Consider the following 19,846-nt stretch of genomic DNA (forward strand, 5'->3'; position numbering starts at 1 on the left):
GTGTACACAATCAGCCTTACTATAGTGCAGGAAAAGACTGGGAGCTGGCAGTGGTTCAAAGCTGCATGTGAAGCAAGTAAAGGTGATGGTGCTGAAGACTATTTTGGAAGGAGAGGACGGTTCAATCTCTGTAAAATGAGGGCACAATGACATAGGATTAAAGGGACAAGCAAAAGAACAAGACAAATCTGCTTTGGAAGAATTGTCGCCAAAGTGCTCCTGAGAAGTGAGGGTGATGAGACCTCATCTCACAAACTTCAGACATGTTATCAGGAGGGGCCAGTTGCCAGAAAAGAACATCACGCTTGGAAAAGCAGAAGGCCAGGGAAAAAGAGAAAGCCCCTCCACAAGACCAACAGACACGGAGGCTCCAGCAGTAGGGCCAGGCGCAGGCGTGATTGTGAGATGTGCAGGACGGAGCAGGGTTTGGTTTTGTGGTTCACAGACAGGGTCTCTCTGTGTGGAAGGGATGAAAACAACCCCAGTGCACCTGCCAACAACAGAAGTTGTCAGTAAGCAAAGGGTCACACATCTCTGGCATCCCAACAACAGAAGCTGTCAGTTAGCAAAGTGTCACACGGCTATGGCTTATGCCCTAAAATGAGTCTTGCAGCGTCTTCTTCGAAGTTCCCACCATTCAAAACTACACAAATAAAAAACCCTCCTTACTTAAAAATCAACATTCTTGGGAGCAACTCCTCTCTCTGCAGGGCATGGGGTTAAAAATTCATGGAGGGGAAGGACTGTAAAATTGTATCCTGCATAAACTCATGATTTTCCCCTAAGACTGAAAAAAAAAAAAAAGAAAGCTCACAGACACAGACTCTAAAAAAACCAACACAATTTTAGCAGTATATAGAATACCAGTGGGGTGCGACCTGAAGACTTTAAACATTACACTGTGTAAATGAATAGCCTCTTTTTGGACAAGATCCAGAGAGGAACTGAATTCTAAATAGTTACAAAAAGTTTCAATTCATTTTTTGTAGCACTGCAGATCAGAGACTTGAAGACCAATTCCGTTATTGATTTTATTGACTGCTGATTGCATGACACTGCTACCATTTTTATGAGATAATAATAATAATAATAATAATAATAATAATAATAATATAACTTTCCAGAATTTATAAAGTCAAATAATAAAGCAGCAGAAAGAAACAGTTTCTGTAATTGACAGCAACAGAAAAATATCATTTGATGACAAGATTCCGAGGTCCTGAATGTGACTGCAGGTGCTAACCAGAGAGAGGGCTATTATACAGAATTTTTGATGGATTACCCATTTGCTCACTCAGCTTTAGGCTGCATCCATGCAGATGGTAACACTGTCATCTCAGATGTATCTATGTGGAAAATAGAGTGGGCACATTTGACTAAATTAAGTCATAAATTACCAGCACTTCCACTATGGTCAAGCATTAGCATGAATACATTTGGCTAAATAAGTCTAGGTTGGTGGTCCAGAATAAACAGGAAGAATTTCCTCAGGTATCTGTAATACTTTTAAAAAAAGACTTTATAAGACTTTACAGACAAATTAAAAAAAAACAAAACAATGAGATAATGAAAAAGGAGTATGGAAAGACAGTCAAGTAAAAACTATTCAGTAGACATTTCTCATTGAAGTCCACTCAACTTCATGGGTTCAAATTTTAGTTTTCAAATAAAATTATTTCCTAGACATTTTGGTTCACATCAAACTGGCATCTGGGAAACAAAGTTGATTGAAAGTATAAAACTTTCTTGAACATTAGAAAAGCGAAGGAACACTCAAAGGGACAGGGTGTGGGGGTCACCGATAAAGCCACTCCTGTTCTTACAAATCACACAGCCTACACACTTATTCTTAATCATGTCTCTCACTCTGTACAATGAAACCCACATGTCTGTTTTAATCAATAAGTCGCAGGATGGCCAAGGACAGAATTTAACTGTGCTATGAATCAGGCAATCTTAGCCAAAAATCTAGACATGCTCTATCAATTCCAGTGGGGTGCCAGGAGTTTCCATCTGGTTAAAACTGCTATTTTTATTTTTTTTCTTATATTTCCTGAAGAAGATACTTTGTTACCACTATTTTAGTGAAATGTCTGCCAAAATGAACCTAAATATTTCTGATGCTTTATATGATCCAATTTACTCCCCATTTTCATTATGGAAAAAATATCTACACTTTAAAAAATCATAAAATCATAGCAAATCTACACTTTTAAAAATATCACAGCAAAACTAAAAAGACTTAGCAAAGAATCCCACTAGCTCTGAGCTAAAAGTACTTTAACTGATTTAATTTTTAGTTTTACTGACAAGAGATAAACAAGGCGTAAAGTGGCAAACCCAGGAAGCCAAGCTCAGACAAAGAGATGCTTTTGTCCCACGGAAAGGAGAGGAAAAGCATTTATGTTTATTCTCACTTACATGTTTTCTGAGATTTTGTTAGATGACTACAATTTTAGTCTACTCAGTTGAAAATTGGTTTTCAAAACTTCAAAATCATTCTCTCTGGCTTTCCTAATCATTATAGTGTGTTAACTGATGGTTTGCTTTGCCAAGTTCAATGCCTGAAATCTAAGCACATACACGCACAGTGGGCTAAGCGCTCTCTAAATTCTAAAGCACTCTGAATCCTTTTCCTCCTCCACTCAAATCTTAGACGTTTAGAAGTCTGTACTTGCGTGTTCTGTCTCAGAGGTTTGCATAAAGGACGAAGGCCCTCTGAGGCTGACGGATACCACCGCTATTTCCACCACTCTGCTTGTCACCGTGTAATTGCGGCAAATGCAATTGAAAGTACTTTTATTTGAAGGCCATTTGACAGAAGGAAAAGAAACACATTTACTCTTTCAAGGCCTGTGTATTTTCCTGGGAGAAGCCTGTCTAGAAGGTTTGTCCTTTTATCCTTGGATAGCTATTTGGGAAATACACAACCCCCTTACATGATTTGTACAATTCAACAGCAGAGCCGAGACTCACAGGCCTCTCTCTGCCTTTGTCCCGCCTTCTTCTCCCAATGGTTTAAAGGACATTCACGGTCTTAGCTTGAAGCCCCTTCCCCACAAAATGAGAAAATGAAAATGAGTCCTTTAGCAAAAACGTCATTTCATCCAATCCATTTAAGAAGAAAGCTGTTTACAAAGATCTGTGACTATGAGATATAGAAAACGGGGACAAAAAGCAGTTCCCTGGTTTCTTTGCTAATTTCTCACAGGAACTTAGAGAAATTCAACAGGCACGCTGTTATCTTCAGCTCAGATTGGCTAATTCGATACGACTGGCTTTGCCACCCTTTAACAGGACTATCTCTTATAATAGACAAGAAAAGCTTATTCTTCAGAATATACAAAGCCAAATAATGTATGTAACATGCTAAAAACGCTTGGCCCTAACCTTAGACCTCTCATGGGACGTCGTGAACACTGGCTGCTCCAGAATCTCTGTCTCCACATTAAGATCCGCTTCAAGGTCTTACCTATAAACAGGTTCCACTCGGTGTCCAGATCGGCCTGGTTGGCCAGGCAGCCCTTCATGACGTTGAGACAGTAGTTGTTGCACGGTCTCACTGAGGGAAGGCCGCGGCAGTATGGGCAATACAGCATCTTCATAAGAGCACGGATGCACCCCGGGGTTGGACTGACCTGCAGGTTTACCAGAAAGAAAAATGAAAAATCAGAGGGATGGGAAAGAGAAGGAAAGAAGTCATAGTCTCCTAAAAAAAAAAATAAATAAATTACTCTGATAGTGTCTCTTTCTGTCTTTCTCTCAAAGCCACTGAGTCTGAACCAACCTCCAGCAGATGCTCTACCCTCTAGCTGGGGTTCGGAGGGTATAAATCACACAGGAGGAGACTGCCCGTCTATCTTCATGGAGTCCCTCATGGGTCCTCACTGCCTGAGAGACGCTGCTCTTGGGTCAGCAGCGGTGAGTGCCCCTGCGGCCTCTTCCACAGCTTCTGAGGCACCTCTAGGTAGATTTGAACTTCCCACGTTTTGCTTGTCAGCCAAGCCTGTTAAATTGTTTGTGTCACCTGGGGTTCCATTAGAATGTTGTGCTGCTGTGTGGGTGCCACTGAGTCAGCACTGACTAATAGAGACCTCATGGGCAACAGATTAAAACCCTGCCAAAGCCTGAATCATCCTCAAAATCTATGCCACGCTCAAGCCCCGTGTGGAGGTCACTGTCAACTCATCCTGTTGAAGATCTTCGTTTCTGCTAACCTTCTACTTTCCTAAGCAAGAAAGATACCTTTTCCCCAGGACTCCAAAGTGTGTATGTATTAAACCTTATAATGCCTGATTTTGGGAACCAGTCAACTCCTAGTAAATATCAAACACTCCCTGGATTAGAAACAAATTCCATTTCTAAATCTGCCTTTAGTCAAATTGTGTGGTTAAATGCCATTGAGTTCGAATGGACTCCTAGCTATCCCTTCAGAGGATTTTCAGACCCTATAAATTGTGTGGAAAAGATTGTCCATTTCCTCCCTTGGAGCTGCTGGTAGATTCGAACTGCCTGCCTTTGGGTTGGCAGTGTGGCTCTTTACTACTCAGCCACTGAGCATTCTTAATCAAGTATGTAAATCAAAACAACTAAAGAGAGTTTCTAACAGAAGTTATTTTCAGTGTATAGTGCATGCTAAGGTATTTTTAAACATAAAAATATTAAAGAAGTACTCTACATCATTAAAATATGTTTAATATAGTAATAGCATAGTCCTCCTCCTCCTCATCATAAAGCTTTGGTGTGACTTACCAAGTCACATGTAGCGCCATTTTGTTAATTATAAACAATTACATGTACATCAGAATTTTAATAGCATAGGCTTTCTGGCTGCCTCTAATCAATTAACTGTCCTGTCAATGTTTTGCTCTCTATGCCACTGTAATTCAGCCTTAAAACTTAAGATACTGTTTCAATGCAGCAGAACATGAAATGAGATAATGCATGTGAAAGCAATTTGCAAAGTTAAAAGCCCCATAAAAATGTAGGTATTATTAAAGTTTAATGATACCTTTAGAACACTCTCCAACTGGTTATTTGACCCTGTTTCTAAAGGAACTTGGCAGATACATTTCCTTTGTATATAACTTTTTCTTTTGTTCTCACAAAGGATCAATATCAACTTGTCTGGGATTTCAGAGATTCAGGACTACTTAGAAGTGGTGAAATTTTTGGAGACACCATCTTCCAGAATGCACAGTTTTGGGAAAGTCCTTGGAGAAAGAGCCAAGCATTATGTGAAGCCTTGGATAGAAAGGGAAATGCCAGTAGGGGTGGCCTAATGGTAAAACGGTACCCAGCAATTCCAAAGTCATGTGGGTCAAATCCTCCAGGTGCTCCACAGGAGAAGGATGGCCAGCCTCCTCCGGGGTGATTTACTGCCTCTGAAAATCAGCTGGAGTGAGTTGATCCAGCTTTGGGTCAGTTCCGATTCATTAGCACAGCTGTTGTTGTTGTTGTTATGTGCCATCGAGTCGCTTGTGACTCATAGAGACCCTATGTACAAGAGCCCTAAATGCTGTTCTATCCTGTACCAACCTCGCCATCTCAAACACAGTTATTCCCACTGCTCCAGTCACAGAATCAATCCATCTCATCGAAGGTCTTCCTCTCCTTCGCCGTCCCTCCACTCTGCCAAACATGATGTCCCTCTCCAAGGACCAGTCCCTCCTTGCAACATGCCCAAAGTACTTCAGACGAAGCTTCAGAATCCTGGACTCCAAGGAGCATTCCGGCTTCACCTTCTGCAGGACAAACTTGTTTGTTCTCCTAGCAGTCCATGGTATATTCAACACTCATCTCCAGCACAACAGCTCAAAGGCATCAATTCTCTTTCTATTATTTATTATTTATCTATTCTTATCTATTATTTCTATAATTCACTGTCCAACTGTCTGATGCATAGCACGTAATTGTGAAGACTATAGCCAAGATCAGGCTCACCTTAGTCTCCTGTTTTGTGTCATTGCTCTTCAGTACTCTTGAGAGGTCCCTCACAACTGACTTTCCCAATGCAATTCTCTTGATTTCCTGGCTGCTGTTACCAAGAGTGTTGATTGTGGAGCAAGTAAACTAAAACTGTTAACGATCTCAATCTCTTCACCATCCATACTGATGCTGCCAATTGGCCTAGTGGTGAGAATCTTTGTTTTCTTGATGTTGAGCTTCAGTCCATATAGGAGGCTTCAGTCCTTGACATTCTGCAGCAAGCGCTTCAGGTCCTCCTCAGTTTCAGCAAGTAGGGTTGTGTCATCTGCATAATGCAGGCTGTTGATGACTCTTCCACCAATCCTGATGCCATGTCCCTCGTCGTACAGCCCAGAGTCTCGGATGATCTGTTCTGCATACAGATTGAAAAGGTATGGAGACAGAATACATTCCTGACTGACCCCCTTCTTGATTTTGAACCATGTAGTGTCTCCTTGCTCTGTTCTGACGACTGCCTCTTGGTCCAAGTATAGGTTTCGCATTAGCATAATCAAATGTTCTGGGATTCCCATTCTTTTCAGAGTCAGCCACAGCTTGTTGTGATCCACACAGTCAAAAGCCTTTGCATAGTCAATGAAGCACAGAGAGACATTCTTCTGGTATTCTCTGCTTTCAGCCAGAGCTCAGATCTGTCATTAATAAGAGTTGCTATGAGTCTTTCTTGACTCAATGGCACCTAACAATAATACTACCAAACTACATAATTTTCCCCCCATTAAATGGAGTAGCTTTCTTTTATTTATTTACTTAAATTTGTGGTGGTCACTTTCTTGAGTTTTTTGTTCTTTCTTTCTAAAGTTTTAAGAAAATGTTTCAAGCTTACAGAGAACTTAAGAGCTTTTATAGTGAAAGTTCGCATCTCCACTGTGGGATTCTCAGTTTTGTACCCTTGTCCAGTTAAACATCTATGTGTACTTCATCTAATAAGCCACCTTATTTTTGTGCTCTGAAGTGTAAGATTCTTTTGATTTTTAATATTCTTGATAATTTGAAATTTGTTCTTAGTATGAATAGATGAAAAAATATTAATAACAGAAAGTTAATATATCATTATTATTAAATATCAAATAAATAAGGAAAAATATTGTGAGAGTCTATAAAAACATTAAGAGACTCGATACTGGGATATAATAATTATAAAACTCCTTTTTTAATAATAGAATAAAAATGAGAAGTCTGATGACTTTGTTTCAAGGACACATTATGGTCATCATTTCATCTGCTCCAGATAAGATATTCTGTAAAAGTTTTACGTGACATTTTAGCAGTACTGTTTCTAAAACTTCAGCAGTACTGCTTCTAAAACTTCCTTTATAAGCAACTATCACAAGCTGTTCACATAACACAGTGAAAAAGAAAGTAATTTTATATCCACCATACAAAATTAATAAGAAATTCCAAATTTACATTCATTTTTCTAATTTGGAAGACTGCAGAGCATGATAAAGCGCTGTCCACATGCTTATTATCTACAGCTGACTTAGTTACCCAGAGCTGCTATAACAGAAGTATCACAAGCAGGCGACCTTAACAAATACAGCTTTATTTTCTCTTACGTAATAAGGCTGTTGTTGTAAGGTACCAGCAAGTTGAGTACAACTCATAGCGACACTATCAACAACAGATCTGACTGTTGCACTATCCTGTGTCATCACCACAATCCCTGACACAGTCAAACCCACCACTTGCAGTCACTGTGTCAACACACCTCACTGAGTGTCTTCCTTTCTTTCGCTGCGTCTCCACCTTTACAAGCATGGTGTCTCTCTCCAAAAAATAGCTTCTCCTAGCAACATGCGCAAAGTATGTGCCATGAAGCTTCATAATGTTGCCCTTCAAAGAGCTCTCTAGCTACATCATCTCCAAAACATATCTGCTAGTTCTCTTTGCAGTTCACGGGATAATCAGGATTCTCCTCCAATACCACAAACACCACCAAAGGCATCAATTCATCTCTGTCACCCTTAGTCACTGTCCAGCTTTCAGATGTTTACAAAGTGACTGAAAAGATCAGGGTCTGAATCAGGCACCCATGATTCCTCAAACTGACCTCATTAGGCCTCGATGGTTTAGGGAAGCCTCTGACTACAGACTTTCCCAGCACAATTTGCCTCTTGGCTTCCTGACAGCTGGAACCAAAGGTAGTGATTGTGGATCCAAGTCGGAGGAAATCATTGACAGTCTCAATCCTTTCTCCATCCATCCGATGTTCCCTATCAGTCTATGGGCAAGGATTTTTATTATCTTGATTTTTGTTTTTGTTTTCTTCTAGTAAGAAGGCTAGAAGTCTGAATTTAGGGCACAGTTTCCAAGGGAAGTCTCTGTTTCTGCCATCTCTGAAAGGTCTTTGTCTCTTCTGAGCGTCTGCGTGATCTTCACGTAACTCGGGATCTCCTTTCCTCCATCACTTCATGCTCACATGTATGTTTAATCCCACTTATATCTCAAAAGAGATTGTTTGAAAACATGCCATATTAAATTAGTAAAGAAAGTCCATTCCCAAACCAGATTATAATCCCAGCTGTAGGAATATGCTGCAATACATACTTTTAAGGCACACAATCCAAACTGTAACGACACCCTTGTCATTTCTTTCCTGAACCTGATGTCTTTCTCACAAGCTGACTTTAAGCCTCTCTTTCTTTAAGGATTTTTTGGCTTTCTTGTCCTTGGGATTACATGATGCTTTGATTCTTCTTACTCTAGGTCTCAGGATACAACCAGAGAGGTTTGTCAATACTGAGACTTATGTTGAGAGCCCTTGAACAATGCCGTTTCATTCAGCATTGGAGCCTGCACAACTCTGCCTAACATGCATATGATAGGAGAGATTAGAATTATGATTTAGGGACTCAGGAATGCTCTCTTACACTAAGCTTCCTATTGCGTTGGCAATTTCTTAAGAATTATGTAAGCAGCTACTCCTGTTGGCCACATTGGCATTCAAAAACGAATGGAGCAATTTGGTTTCAGCCAAGCTCACATTCAATTGTTGCTTTTTAACTTTGTTTTCAAAGGTTATTGATAACATTAATTCCAAAGCTTTGCTGGTTTTTCTTTTTATAACTTGTTGGAACCAGTACAATTTTCTCAGTCTGACATTTCAGAAGAATCTCCATCTTCAGGGTAACAATCAACAGAGAAAACTGAACTGCCTTAATAATCCAAAAGAACAATGTTGTTCATGTTAAATGTGTCTCTCTGAGTACTTTTGGAAATGACATCCATCCCGGTCAAATAAAGGGCAGAAGATAAAGAAGACATTGAGGGTGAGGGGCAGAGCCAATGCTTTTATGTTAGTAGACCACATTTTTTCAATTTACACAACCACATGCTTACATATGAAAAGGGAAGAACTCATCACTTCAAACTGAAGACTTAGAAGTCAACCTCTGAAGGGAAGGTTATTTCAAATGTTCTTTGAAAAAAAAATTTCTATTTTTAAAACATTTGTTAGTATTTTATACTTGTACTATTGATACATTTTAAAAAGACATTTATGCAAATAATGTATCTTTTATGTAGGTTTTTTGACAGTAATGTCCTCAAGGTGTTTTAGTAAGCATGTTATGTTTTTACATATTTATGTAAAGAAGTTCTTAATATGCTGATGAAAATTGGGAGAGAATTAGTTGGCAAAAAGTCAAAACAAAAGAGAAAACAAACTATAACAAATATTCTGTTGAAAAATGAGGTAGTTGTAATAGAAAAACAAAAAAGGAAATGGATATTGTTATTTAACTGTCTTTAGAATGTATTCCATTTTGACTTTTCTTAAACCTTCATTCATTCTGTGTGTGTGGATGTGCTGGTATATGTATATAAGTACAGATCTATAAATTGTGCATGTAATTTTATCCCACATATAGATTTGTTTAACCACCACCACAATCAGCATACAGAACCATTCTATCAGTAGGCTACCTCAATCCCCTATATCTGTCCCAAGGCTATCATTAATGGATTTTCCATCCCTGTAACTCTATCATATCAAAAATGTTATATAAACAGAGTCATACCATATATAAAATAGGAGATTCAGACTTTCTACTGAAGTCTCTTAAGGTTATTGCATGCATTAATAGCTTATTTCTTTTTATTTCTGGGAAATAGCCCATTGTTTGGACTTAATAGAGTTTAACCAACTATTTATACATTGAAATTTATTTGGATTGTTTTCAGGACTTGGGCATCATGAATTAAGGTGCTATGTTTGTGAAGATGTTTTTGCACGAACATAAATTCTTCCAAGAATGAAACGGCTACATTTCTGTCTGGTCAGTTGTTGCTGGTTACCCTCAAGTTGAGTATGACTCATAGCGACCCTATGATAAACAGATCTGAACCCTGTCCTATCCTGTGCCATCCTCATTATCTCTGACCTATTTGAGTCTGTTGCTGCATTCACTATGTCAATATTTCTGGTTTGAATGTCTTCTTCTATTTTGTTGACCCTCCACATTTCTAAGCAAGATGTCTCTTTCCAAGGAATGGCCCCTCCTAAAAATACGTCCAATGCACTCAGGACAAAACTTTACCACCTTTGCCTCTAAAGATCAATCTGGTTGCACTTTTCCTCAGATACATTGTTTGTTCTTTTGACAGCTCATGGGATATGCAGTCCTCTTCTCCAACACCACAACTCAAAGGCATCAATTCTTCTGTCATATTTACTCATTGTCCAGCTCTCTCAGAGGCACAGCAAGTGAGGGAAAGAAATACTTGAATCAAGTATACCGTAGTCTTTAAACTAACATTATCACTCTTCAGTTCTTTGAAGAGGTCGTGACAGCAATTTTTTCCATTGTAATATGTCTTGATTTCTTGACTGCTCATTACAAGGCTATTGATGGTGGCTCCAAAGAAGATTAAACCATTGGAAATGTCAATCTTTTCTCTATCTTCCTGATGTTGTCTATCAGCCCAATGGGGAGGAGTTATTTAATTTTAGAAGAAATTGTCGCAAAGAAAATGCTCAAAATCACTAGTTATTAGAGAAATGTAAATCAAAACAACAATGATGCCTCTCACTACAGCAAAAATATTAGAGTCCAGCTGAACAGCAAACAACAAATGATAGCTAGGATGTGGAGAGATTAGCACTCTCATTCACTGATGGTGAGAATGTAAGATACAACTATGGAAGACAGTGTGAAACTTCTTTGGAAAGTTGGGAATGTAAAATACACTGTGGAATGCAGTCTGGCACTTGTTCAGAAAGTTGAAAATAAAAGTAAAATTTGATAAGCTATCCTACTACTGAGAATATAGCTCAACGTATTCAGACCTATGCCACAAATAGGTGTGTGAATATTCATATTTACTGTAAAATTGTTCACAATAGCAAAGAGATGGAAGCAACCCAACTGCCCATCAACAAATGAATGGAGAGAGAAACTGTGGCATGTTCACACAGTAGAATATTATATAGCACTTAAAAATGATATACTTAGGAAACACTACCAACAAGACCTAATTCTGAGTGAACTATCTCATTCACAGAAGGACAAATACCATTTGCCTAAGACCACTGATATAAAAGTAGGATGAATACAGTGGTGGTGGGTGGAGAGAATAGGAAAAGTATAACTAGATAATGAGCACTGGCATAGATAAAGGGAAGAACACTCTGAAAAGAACAGACGATTAGCCATTAACATATGACAATTAAAAATCTAAAATAGAGCAAGCATTGCAGAGCAAATTTGGGGAGGGTTAAGGAGGAAAATGTGTACATAGAATGAATGAAAACTCATCTCTTTATAAACTTTCAATAAAATCACAATTAAAAAAATAAATTGTGCAACTCTTTTCCTGAATGACTGCAACATTTTCAAATTCCTTCAGTGACAGGAGACAGAGATTTGGTTTTTATACATTCTTAGCAGTTTTTAATAGGCACACAACTTCTTACTTTAGCCATTATAATATAGGTATGGATATAGATGATCTATGATACACAGATCACACTGCTTCTGGGAAATGGAGATGATCTTCTGAGAAGTCAAAGACTATAGCTTATGGTACGGCTTATTTTGAATATGTAGAAAATGAAAAAAATCTTCACCATTGGTCCATTAAACGTCATAATGATAAATGAAGAAGAAACTGAAATTGACAACAAACTCATGCTAATTAAATGAATAATTAATACCCATGGCAGAAGTTGTCAAGAAGTCAAACAATGTAATATCACATTGGGTAAATCTGCAAAATGGAAAGACTTTCAAAGTTTTATTAAAAAGCAAGGATATCACCTGGATAACCCATTGGCATCTGACTCACACCATGACCTTTTCAATTACCTCAGAGACATGAAGAAGTGAAAAATGAGAGAAGTTAACAAACAAACAACTGACGTAGTCAAAGTGAGGTGCTGGGAAAAAATACTAAATATAGCGTGAGCTGCCATAAAAATGAATAAATCAATAAAATAAATCAAATAAAAAATGAGAAAATACAAGTTAGAAGAAATACACCTTAGAGTGAGGTTAATGAGATCTGAGCTCCCGTACAATGGAAAACCATCAACAAGAAAAATCAATGGCTAGAAAAGGACAACATGGTTGGCAAAGTGGAGGGATGGCAAAGAAAGAGGTCCTCAGTGAGACAGATAGATCAACACAGTGGCTGAGATAATGGACTTAAAGACGTAAAGACGATAGAGGTTACTCAGGATTAGGCAGTATTTTTTTTATGTATGAGTCAGGCTAACTCAAAGGCAACTGTAAAAAATAATGACGGTAGGGGGGTACATTATTTCATTTTCATTTTCTGGTAGCACAAGCTCATAAACTTGGTGGAATTTTACAAATCAAAGCGTCTATTAAAGACAACTGCATTCATTTAGCAACAATGAATAATACCATTCAATGTAATAAAGAAAATGTTGACTTTTGTTTGCTTGTGGTACAGATTTTTGTTGCTTTTTGAAAAGCACAGCTGTAACTTTCTAGATTTAAAATATCAATTGGGAGATAAATTTAGGCAAAATAATAGGTTGGTGATGCAACTGTCATCATTTTCTTATCGATGTATTTGCATCTTTTCTTAAATTGTTCATATGTTTGTCACCACTAACAATAACGTGTCAAGATCCTCTAAAACTAAGCAAATAACCAATAGTTCTACTTCCATAGCGCCATCTGAGAAACTCAAACAGAAATTTATGAGAATCATGGAAGGTTTCAATAAAATTGTTCTTAAATGATGAGTCTGAGTCTTTCAACAATTTTTTCTTATGCTCTTTCTGTGTTATTAATAACTTATAAATTATTGTTTTATAACTGATATGCTTGTTTAACAAGTCTTGGGAAGAATATTTTTAACTGAGATTCCTTTCAATATAGTGAGAAAAAAATCAACACAGTAATGCAAAGATTCACTCAAGTCTTAGTTATGTTTGAATCTTGGCTTTGTTTGTTTACCTAAATATTGGTATAAAATAGTTCTAACTGTAGCATGGAATGTAAGAAGAGTTCTTTATAAAATGTATACTAAGAGAAAGAACAAAGACTTGTCTACTTGGCTAGCCATGTATGTCAGAATGTTTATAAAGGTATCACTATGCTTTATAAATGCAATTTGAGGCAAAACTTGTCCTTAAACAATTCATTGCATGTCTGTAGTACACTTAGGGTTTCACCATCTGGACAAATAACCATGCATTAGTCCCTCCATTAGAAACTCCATATAACAGACAATGTAGGTGGTCTATAAAATTATTAAATAAACAAAAAAGTATGGGAAAGTTATAAATTTTCCAATCACACAGTCAACATATGCATACCACAAAAATATTCAAACCTATTTGTCTTCTATTCCCAAAAGACAAAGAAATTCATGTAAGTGAATTTTAAACAACAGTAAATTCGAAATTGCATTTTGTGCAAGGATCCTCCACACTTACTAATCTACAGTCTTACTGAAAGATGAGCTGCCTGTTTCTACTCAGGATTTTATATCACTAGATCATATGTTAACCCAAGGGCATATGGTTCAAATCCACTAGATACTCCACAAAAGAAAGATAGGAAACCTCCTCCTGTGCCATCAACTACCTCTGAAAACTCACTAGAGGGTTGGCTGTGGGTCAATTCTGATTTGACAGTACACAACAAAAAGAAGATCCTAAAATGTGTTATTGGTATGACAAGAGTCCAGAATAAGAGCTGCATAGTAAAGTGGTGGTGAGGGGGTATGGGTGGAGCCGGACTGTATAACAGGAAAAAGCAAACTGGGGTGGATGGGGAACAGGGAAGAAAATATGCAACAATGAATTAATAGAAATCCATTTTCTTTAAAAACTTACAATAAAATCTCAATTAAAAAACCACCGAAACAAAACAAAATATTATCAGTATGCTACGTTCTCAAGAATACATAAATGGCTTTCTGTAACCATCTGCTTGAATTCAGTCATTAATCATAGAATTTGTGCTAAATTATAAAAACCTCATATATAATAAAAGCATTGTATAAGATCGTATATAAAGTCAAGTGCTTATAACATCTTGACATAGACGAAGACTAGAAGGAAGAAGCAGAAAGCATAGTTATAAAGGAAAGATTATGATGATTAAAAATATTTTATTCTCTCATAAAAAAAGAATGATTAAACTAAATAAAATGTAGTTTTCATGGTCAGGAATTTTTATTATAATTCTTTAATAATGAGGAGACTAGAAAGAGCATGTGAGGTAGAAAACAAATGTGAGCAAATATTAATTTCTGCATTTTCTATAACCAACAAACACTAATGCAGATGCATGAGTTCATTCCTCAGAGGTTCCAGAGGGATATGATACTATAATTTAGATCTCTATCCACTGGCACTGTAATAAAGAAATCCCTTTTATCCAAGCTATGCAGCTTATGGTAGGATGTGCTAGCAACTCTAGGCAACTAACACATATCTCAAAAATCAGAAAAAAACTGACAAGAGTGACAACTTCTTAAGAAAACAAAAATTCCTAAACTTACATCAAGAATAAAGAGAATACCAAAAAAAAAGTCAGAGCAGATATATAACAAGTAGTAAACAGAGACACAGAACTAGTACTAAAACACATCTCAACGAAGAAATATCTAGTACTAGATGGCTTCACTGGTGAATTCTAGTGAACATTCCAAGAGGAATCACAGCAGTGAACATTTTAAGATTCTTTAAAAAAAAACCAAAAAAGAAGAAGAAGAAGTAGTAAGGAAAAGACTCTTCCTAATTTATGCTTTAAAGTCAAAATTATGTAATACCAAAATAGAAGAAAAATACCAGAAAAAATACAGAAAATGAACACATTACTAAAAATCAATATCCCTTGGAATTCAGCTGCAAAAGTTATCAACAAAACACTAGCAACCTGAATCCAAATGCATATTTAAAGGGTTTTCCACTACCACAGAGGTTTTCTTAAAGTGAAACTCCATCTCACATACTTTAGGCATGTTGCCAGGAGGGATGAATCCTTGGAGAAAGACATCATGCTTGGAAGGGTAAGGGGTCAGAATAGGAAAGGAGATCCTGAATGAGATGGATTGACGCAGTGACTGTGGCAATGAGAGCAGGTATTTCAGAGTCAGTGAGAAGGGCTCAGGAGAGGGTAGGATGCAGAGTTATTGTTCATGGGGTCACTAGAGTTACAGCCAGCTCAACGGCACATAACAATAACAACAAGAATCACTATCACTAGTGCAATTTGTCCTAGAAATTGTTGAGAAGTTAAACGTAAGTAAAGCAATCAGTGTAATACACTCAATTTCTAGAAAAAAGGGAAAAGACCACATAACCATCTCATTTGATTCAGAAATGATATTTCACAAAAAATCCTACACCCTTCATGATTAAAAACACCTAGAAAACTAGGTACAAAAGGAAATGTCTTCAGTATGATTAAAGGCATATATTATATCATCACTACTATCAGCCACAATGTCCACAGAAGCAAAGTCAAGAAATCAAAGGATGTATTGCATTAGCCAAATCTGTTGTAAAAGACCTCATGAAAGACTAAATGAACAAGATGTCACTTTGAGGACTAACATGTGCCTGACTCTAGTCATGGAAAGCTGGATAAAGATTAAAGACATAGAAAAGAGGTGATGTATTTGAACTCTGCTATCGGCAAAGGTGTGTGTCAGGAAGAGCAGGGTGGCACAGAATAGAGCAGAGTTCAAATAGTTTGTTCACAGGGTTGCTATGAGAGGTACTTGACTCATCATCACCTACCAAGAACGACTGGCAAAGAATTGTGAATAATCCCTGGACTGCCAGGCATACAAAGAAAAGATCACATCATTGGTGGGTAGAGATGGCTTTGATTTCTCCTTGCCCATTTAGATAGCAGTAATTTCTTTTTATTCCCCAATTTCTCTGGCTAGAATCATCAATACAATGATGTTCACTAATATTTCTCTAGACTCATATTCTAGATGAGACCCTATGAACCTGGAGAAAGGACAAAAGTTATACAGGAGGTGTCTAGGACTTTTGTTCATAGGGTCGCTATGAGTCGCCTGTGACTTGACAGCACTTGACACCATCATTACCGAGAGAGAGACAGAGACCGCACACACAGTTGGCCTAGCGGACAGAAAGTCATGCTCCCAAGCCAAAGGTGGGTGAGTAACTCTACTCTGCGGTCCCCAGGACTGCATTTAATTGTTTTTGGGGAAACATTCTTCTAGGTCATGCAACCTGGTCTGTCCACTTGCTGTTCAGAGGTAACTCGTGGTTGTTGTGAAGCCGAACACTGTGACACTGATGAGTCGAATGTGATAATAGTTACTCATGGTGGACAGTGTTTGATGAAACTACCCGATTAAAACAAGTTTGGAAGCAGGAGTGGCATCCACTTTCACAATATCTTGCCTCTGGAAACCCTATGAACCTGGAGAACAGATGAATGTTATACAGAGGTGTCAAGAACTTCGTTGATAGGGTTGCTATGAGTCACCTGTGACTCGATGGCACTTAACAACAGCAACAACATATTCTTTTTATATAATACTGCTTCTTAGATGATGAGCCAAATATAAAGATTCAATAAATGTGGTGGAAAGATACAGCCCTGACACACAGTTTTCCTTTATTTAAACCACAGAAACCTGTGGGTCAAGGCTGACACCTTCAAATTTTGAACATTTGGTAAACAAGAACATTATATACCAAATCTATAGATACATCATCCTCCCCTGGGAAACTATTCCATTGCAACTACAGTGTGGAATAAACCGAGATGAGGCCCTAAGTCACAAGAAGTTCAAGGTAAAGGACGTCTCAGAACCGTCTGAGAAAGGAAGCCTTCCCTGATACTAGTACCTGGTATTTGGACTTAATGACTCCTAAACTCAAGAGATACTGCCCACAGCGGAAGAAACTGGCAGCAGTTTGAAGTGTTCAGAATCACAGAAACCCAGAAAGATTAAACCACACAGTATCTCCAAATTCTGTAGGAATCCCTGCATACTTGTCCATCGGTAGATTTCACATAAGCATATTTAAGTGTTGTAGAATTCTAATTCTTCATAGTCTTATCCATTACTTAATATAACACAGTTATATAATAACAACTGCATTAATAACAAAGGTATTCAACAGTTCTATAACAACAGTTGAAAGCCTTTGCTTAGTCAAAACACAAAAGGTAAACATCTTCCTGATACTACTTTTAGGCAAGGCTCACTTGACAACAGCAATGATTATCTCTACTTCCATGTCCTTTTCTGAACATAGCCTGAATTTCTGTAATTTTTTATTTTTATATCTTTGAAATTATTGAGTACAGCACTATTTATTATGGATCAGAAGAAAAAAATGAAGAATCATCAATGCCTTTGAATTACAATGTTGGCAAAGAGTACTGACTACCTCATGAACTGCCAAGAGAACAAACAAATCTGTCTCAGAGGAGGTGCAACCAGGGTGTTCTTTGTTGTTGTTGTTGTTGTTGTTGTTAGCTGCCATCAAGTATGACCTATAGGGACCCTATGAAAAATCAGTCTGAATAACCTGTCTTGGGCCATTCTCACAATCTCTGATACACTCAAATCCATTGCCACAGTCACCATGTCAACCTACTTGGTTGAGGGTCTTCCTCTCTTTCACCAACCTGCCACCTTCCCTCCATCATCCAAGTATAATGTCCCTCTCCAAGGAATAACCTCTCCTAGAAAAATGACCAAAGTATATCATACAAAGCTTCATCATCTTTGCATCCATGGAGCACTCTGGTTGCACCTTCCCCAAGACATAGCTGTTTGTTCTTTTGGCAATCCATGGGATCTTCAATCCTCTTCTCCAATACCATAGTTCAAAGGCATCAATTCTTCATTTGTCTTCCTCAGTCATTGTCCAGCTCTCATATACACAGTGAGTAACTGAAAAGACTGTGGCTTCAATCAGGTACATCTTAGTCCTCAAACTGACATCATTATACCTCAATAATTTGGAGAGGTCCTCAACTGTAGACTTTTCTAAGGAAGTATGTCTCCTGTTCTCCTTACTGCTGCTACCAAGTGTATTTATTGATTGTGGGTACAAGTAAGATGAAATTATTGGCAGTGCTTTTTAGAAGCATAGATAGTGAAACTTCATCTCAAGTACTTTGGCCACATTATCAAAAGGGACCAGTCCTTGGAGAGGGACATTATGTGGAAGGGTAGAGTTTCAGAGAAACAGAAGGTGACTCTCACAAGTCATGATGGATTAACACAGTGACTGTAACAATAGACTGGAGTGTCTCGTAGATCATGACAACAGCACAGGATAAGGCAACGTTCAGATCTGTTGTTTGTTTATTAGGTGGCTGTGAGTCATAGTCAACTTGATGGCATCTAAGAACACAATTCAAAACCAACTTGATGGCATCCAACAAGACTTGCAGGAGCTACGGTAGCCAAGAGAATAAGCAGGAATGAGGAATGGAAGGAGAATTATCGCTAATGGATGGGAACAAATGTTCTTTGTTTTATTTTTTATGAAAATTATATTACAGAAATAATTCTTCAAGTACACTACAATTCATTGAACTTTATACAACACATAAGGAAATCTGATGGAATATCCACTGTATGTTCATAAAGCTTCTGTTGGTTTATGCGTTTTAGTCTTTTCAGTAACAAATACAACTTTAACAAATAAATTCCTTCTGCCATACTTATGAGTATAAATGGAATTTCAGAGCTTCAGTCTCAATTCTTTATCACTAAATTCACAGGCTATATTTAGTCACACAATTACACCAAGAAATCTATTTAAATAAGATTAACCCTGACTTAGATGATACCAAGATAGATGTGTGTGACCTGAATGATTTATTACATTTTCTCTCAAGCAGTCACCTAATTATGCACCATCAAATAGTTAATTGTTGCTTAATAGTAGTCTGGTGGAGAAGAATTTCTGTGTATGCAAATAGAAAACCTTGGGGGCTCCCATCCATTTGAACATGGATTAAAAATACCTATTCTCTTAAACACTCTTCTGCCCATTTTGTACCACTGAAAGAGAACAAGGATAAGGCAGGAAATAGTTAGAAATTGTAATACAGAGCCTGAAAAACAGTATTTCTGCATATGAATAACATATCTTTTTATCAATCCCACTTGAAAAACATTAGCATTCTACATGACTTGCAAGTCTTGAGATTTTAAATGAGCTTACATTATCTGAGATCAAAGGAATAGCACAATTTTTGGACATACGTATAACTACAAGATTTGCAAAACCCCCTTCATTCTCTGTTGAGTGTGAACCAACAAAGACCTGACCTTCCAAAAGGATTCTGGAGGCTGCAGACGGCAAAGAAGGTGACAGCCCATCTTTCACCTGTGGAGTTGCTGATGGATTTGAACCACCAGA

General features: G+C 37.7%; 1 protein-coding gene across 1 annotated transcript in view; it reads right to left on the reverse strand.

Annotated features, from left to right (window-relative positions):
• Positions 1-19,846, reverse strand: part of GPC6 (glypican 6) — a 1,593,112-nt gene that overhangs the window by 506,973 nt on the left and 1,066,293 nt on the right. The window contains exon 4 of the mRNA XM_006879575.1: positions 3,473-3,638. Within this exon, the coding sequence (XP_006879637.1) occupies positions 3,473-3,638 (166 nt within the window). The remainder of the gene's footprint in view (positions 1-3,472; positions 3,639-19,846) is intronic.

The sequence above is a fragment of the Elephantulus edwardii genome, unplaced genomic scaffold, assembly GCF_000299155.1.
Source record: "Elephantulus edwardii isolate Elephantulus edwardi_28Jun2011 unplaced genomic scaffold, EleEdw1.0 scaffold00004, whole genome shotgun sequence".
In the NCBI taxonomy this organism is placed as follows: domain Eukaryota; kingdom Metazoa; phylum Chordata; class Mammalia; order Macroscelidea; family Macroscelididae; genus Elephantulus; species Elephantulus edwardii.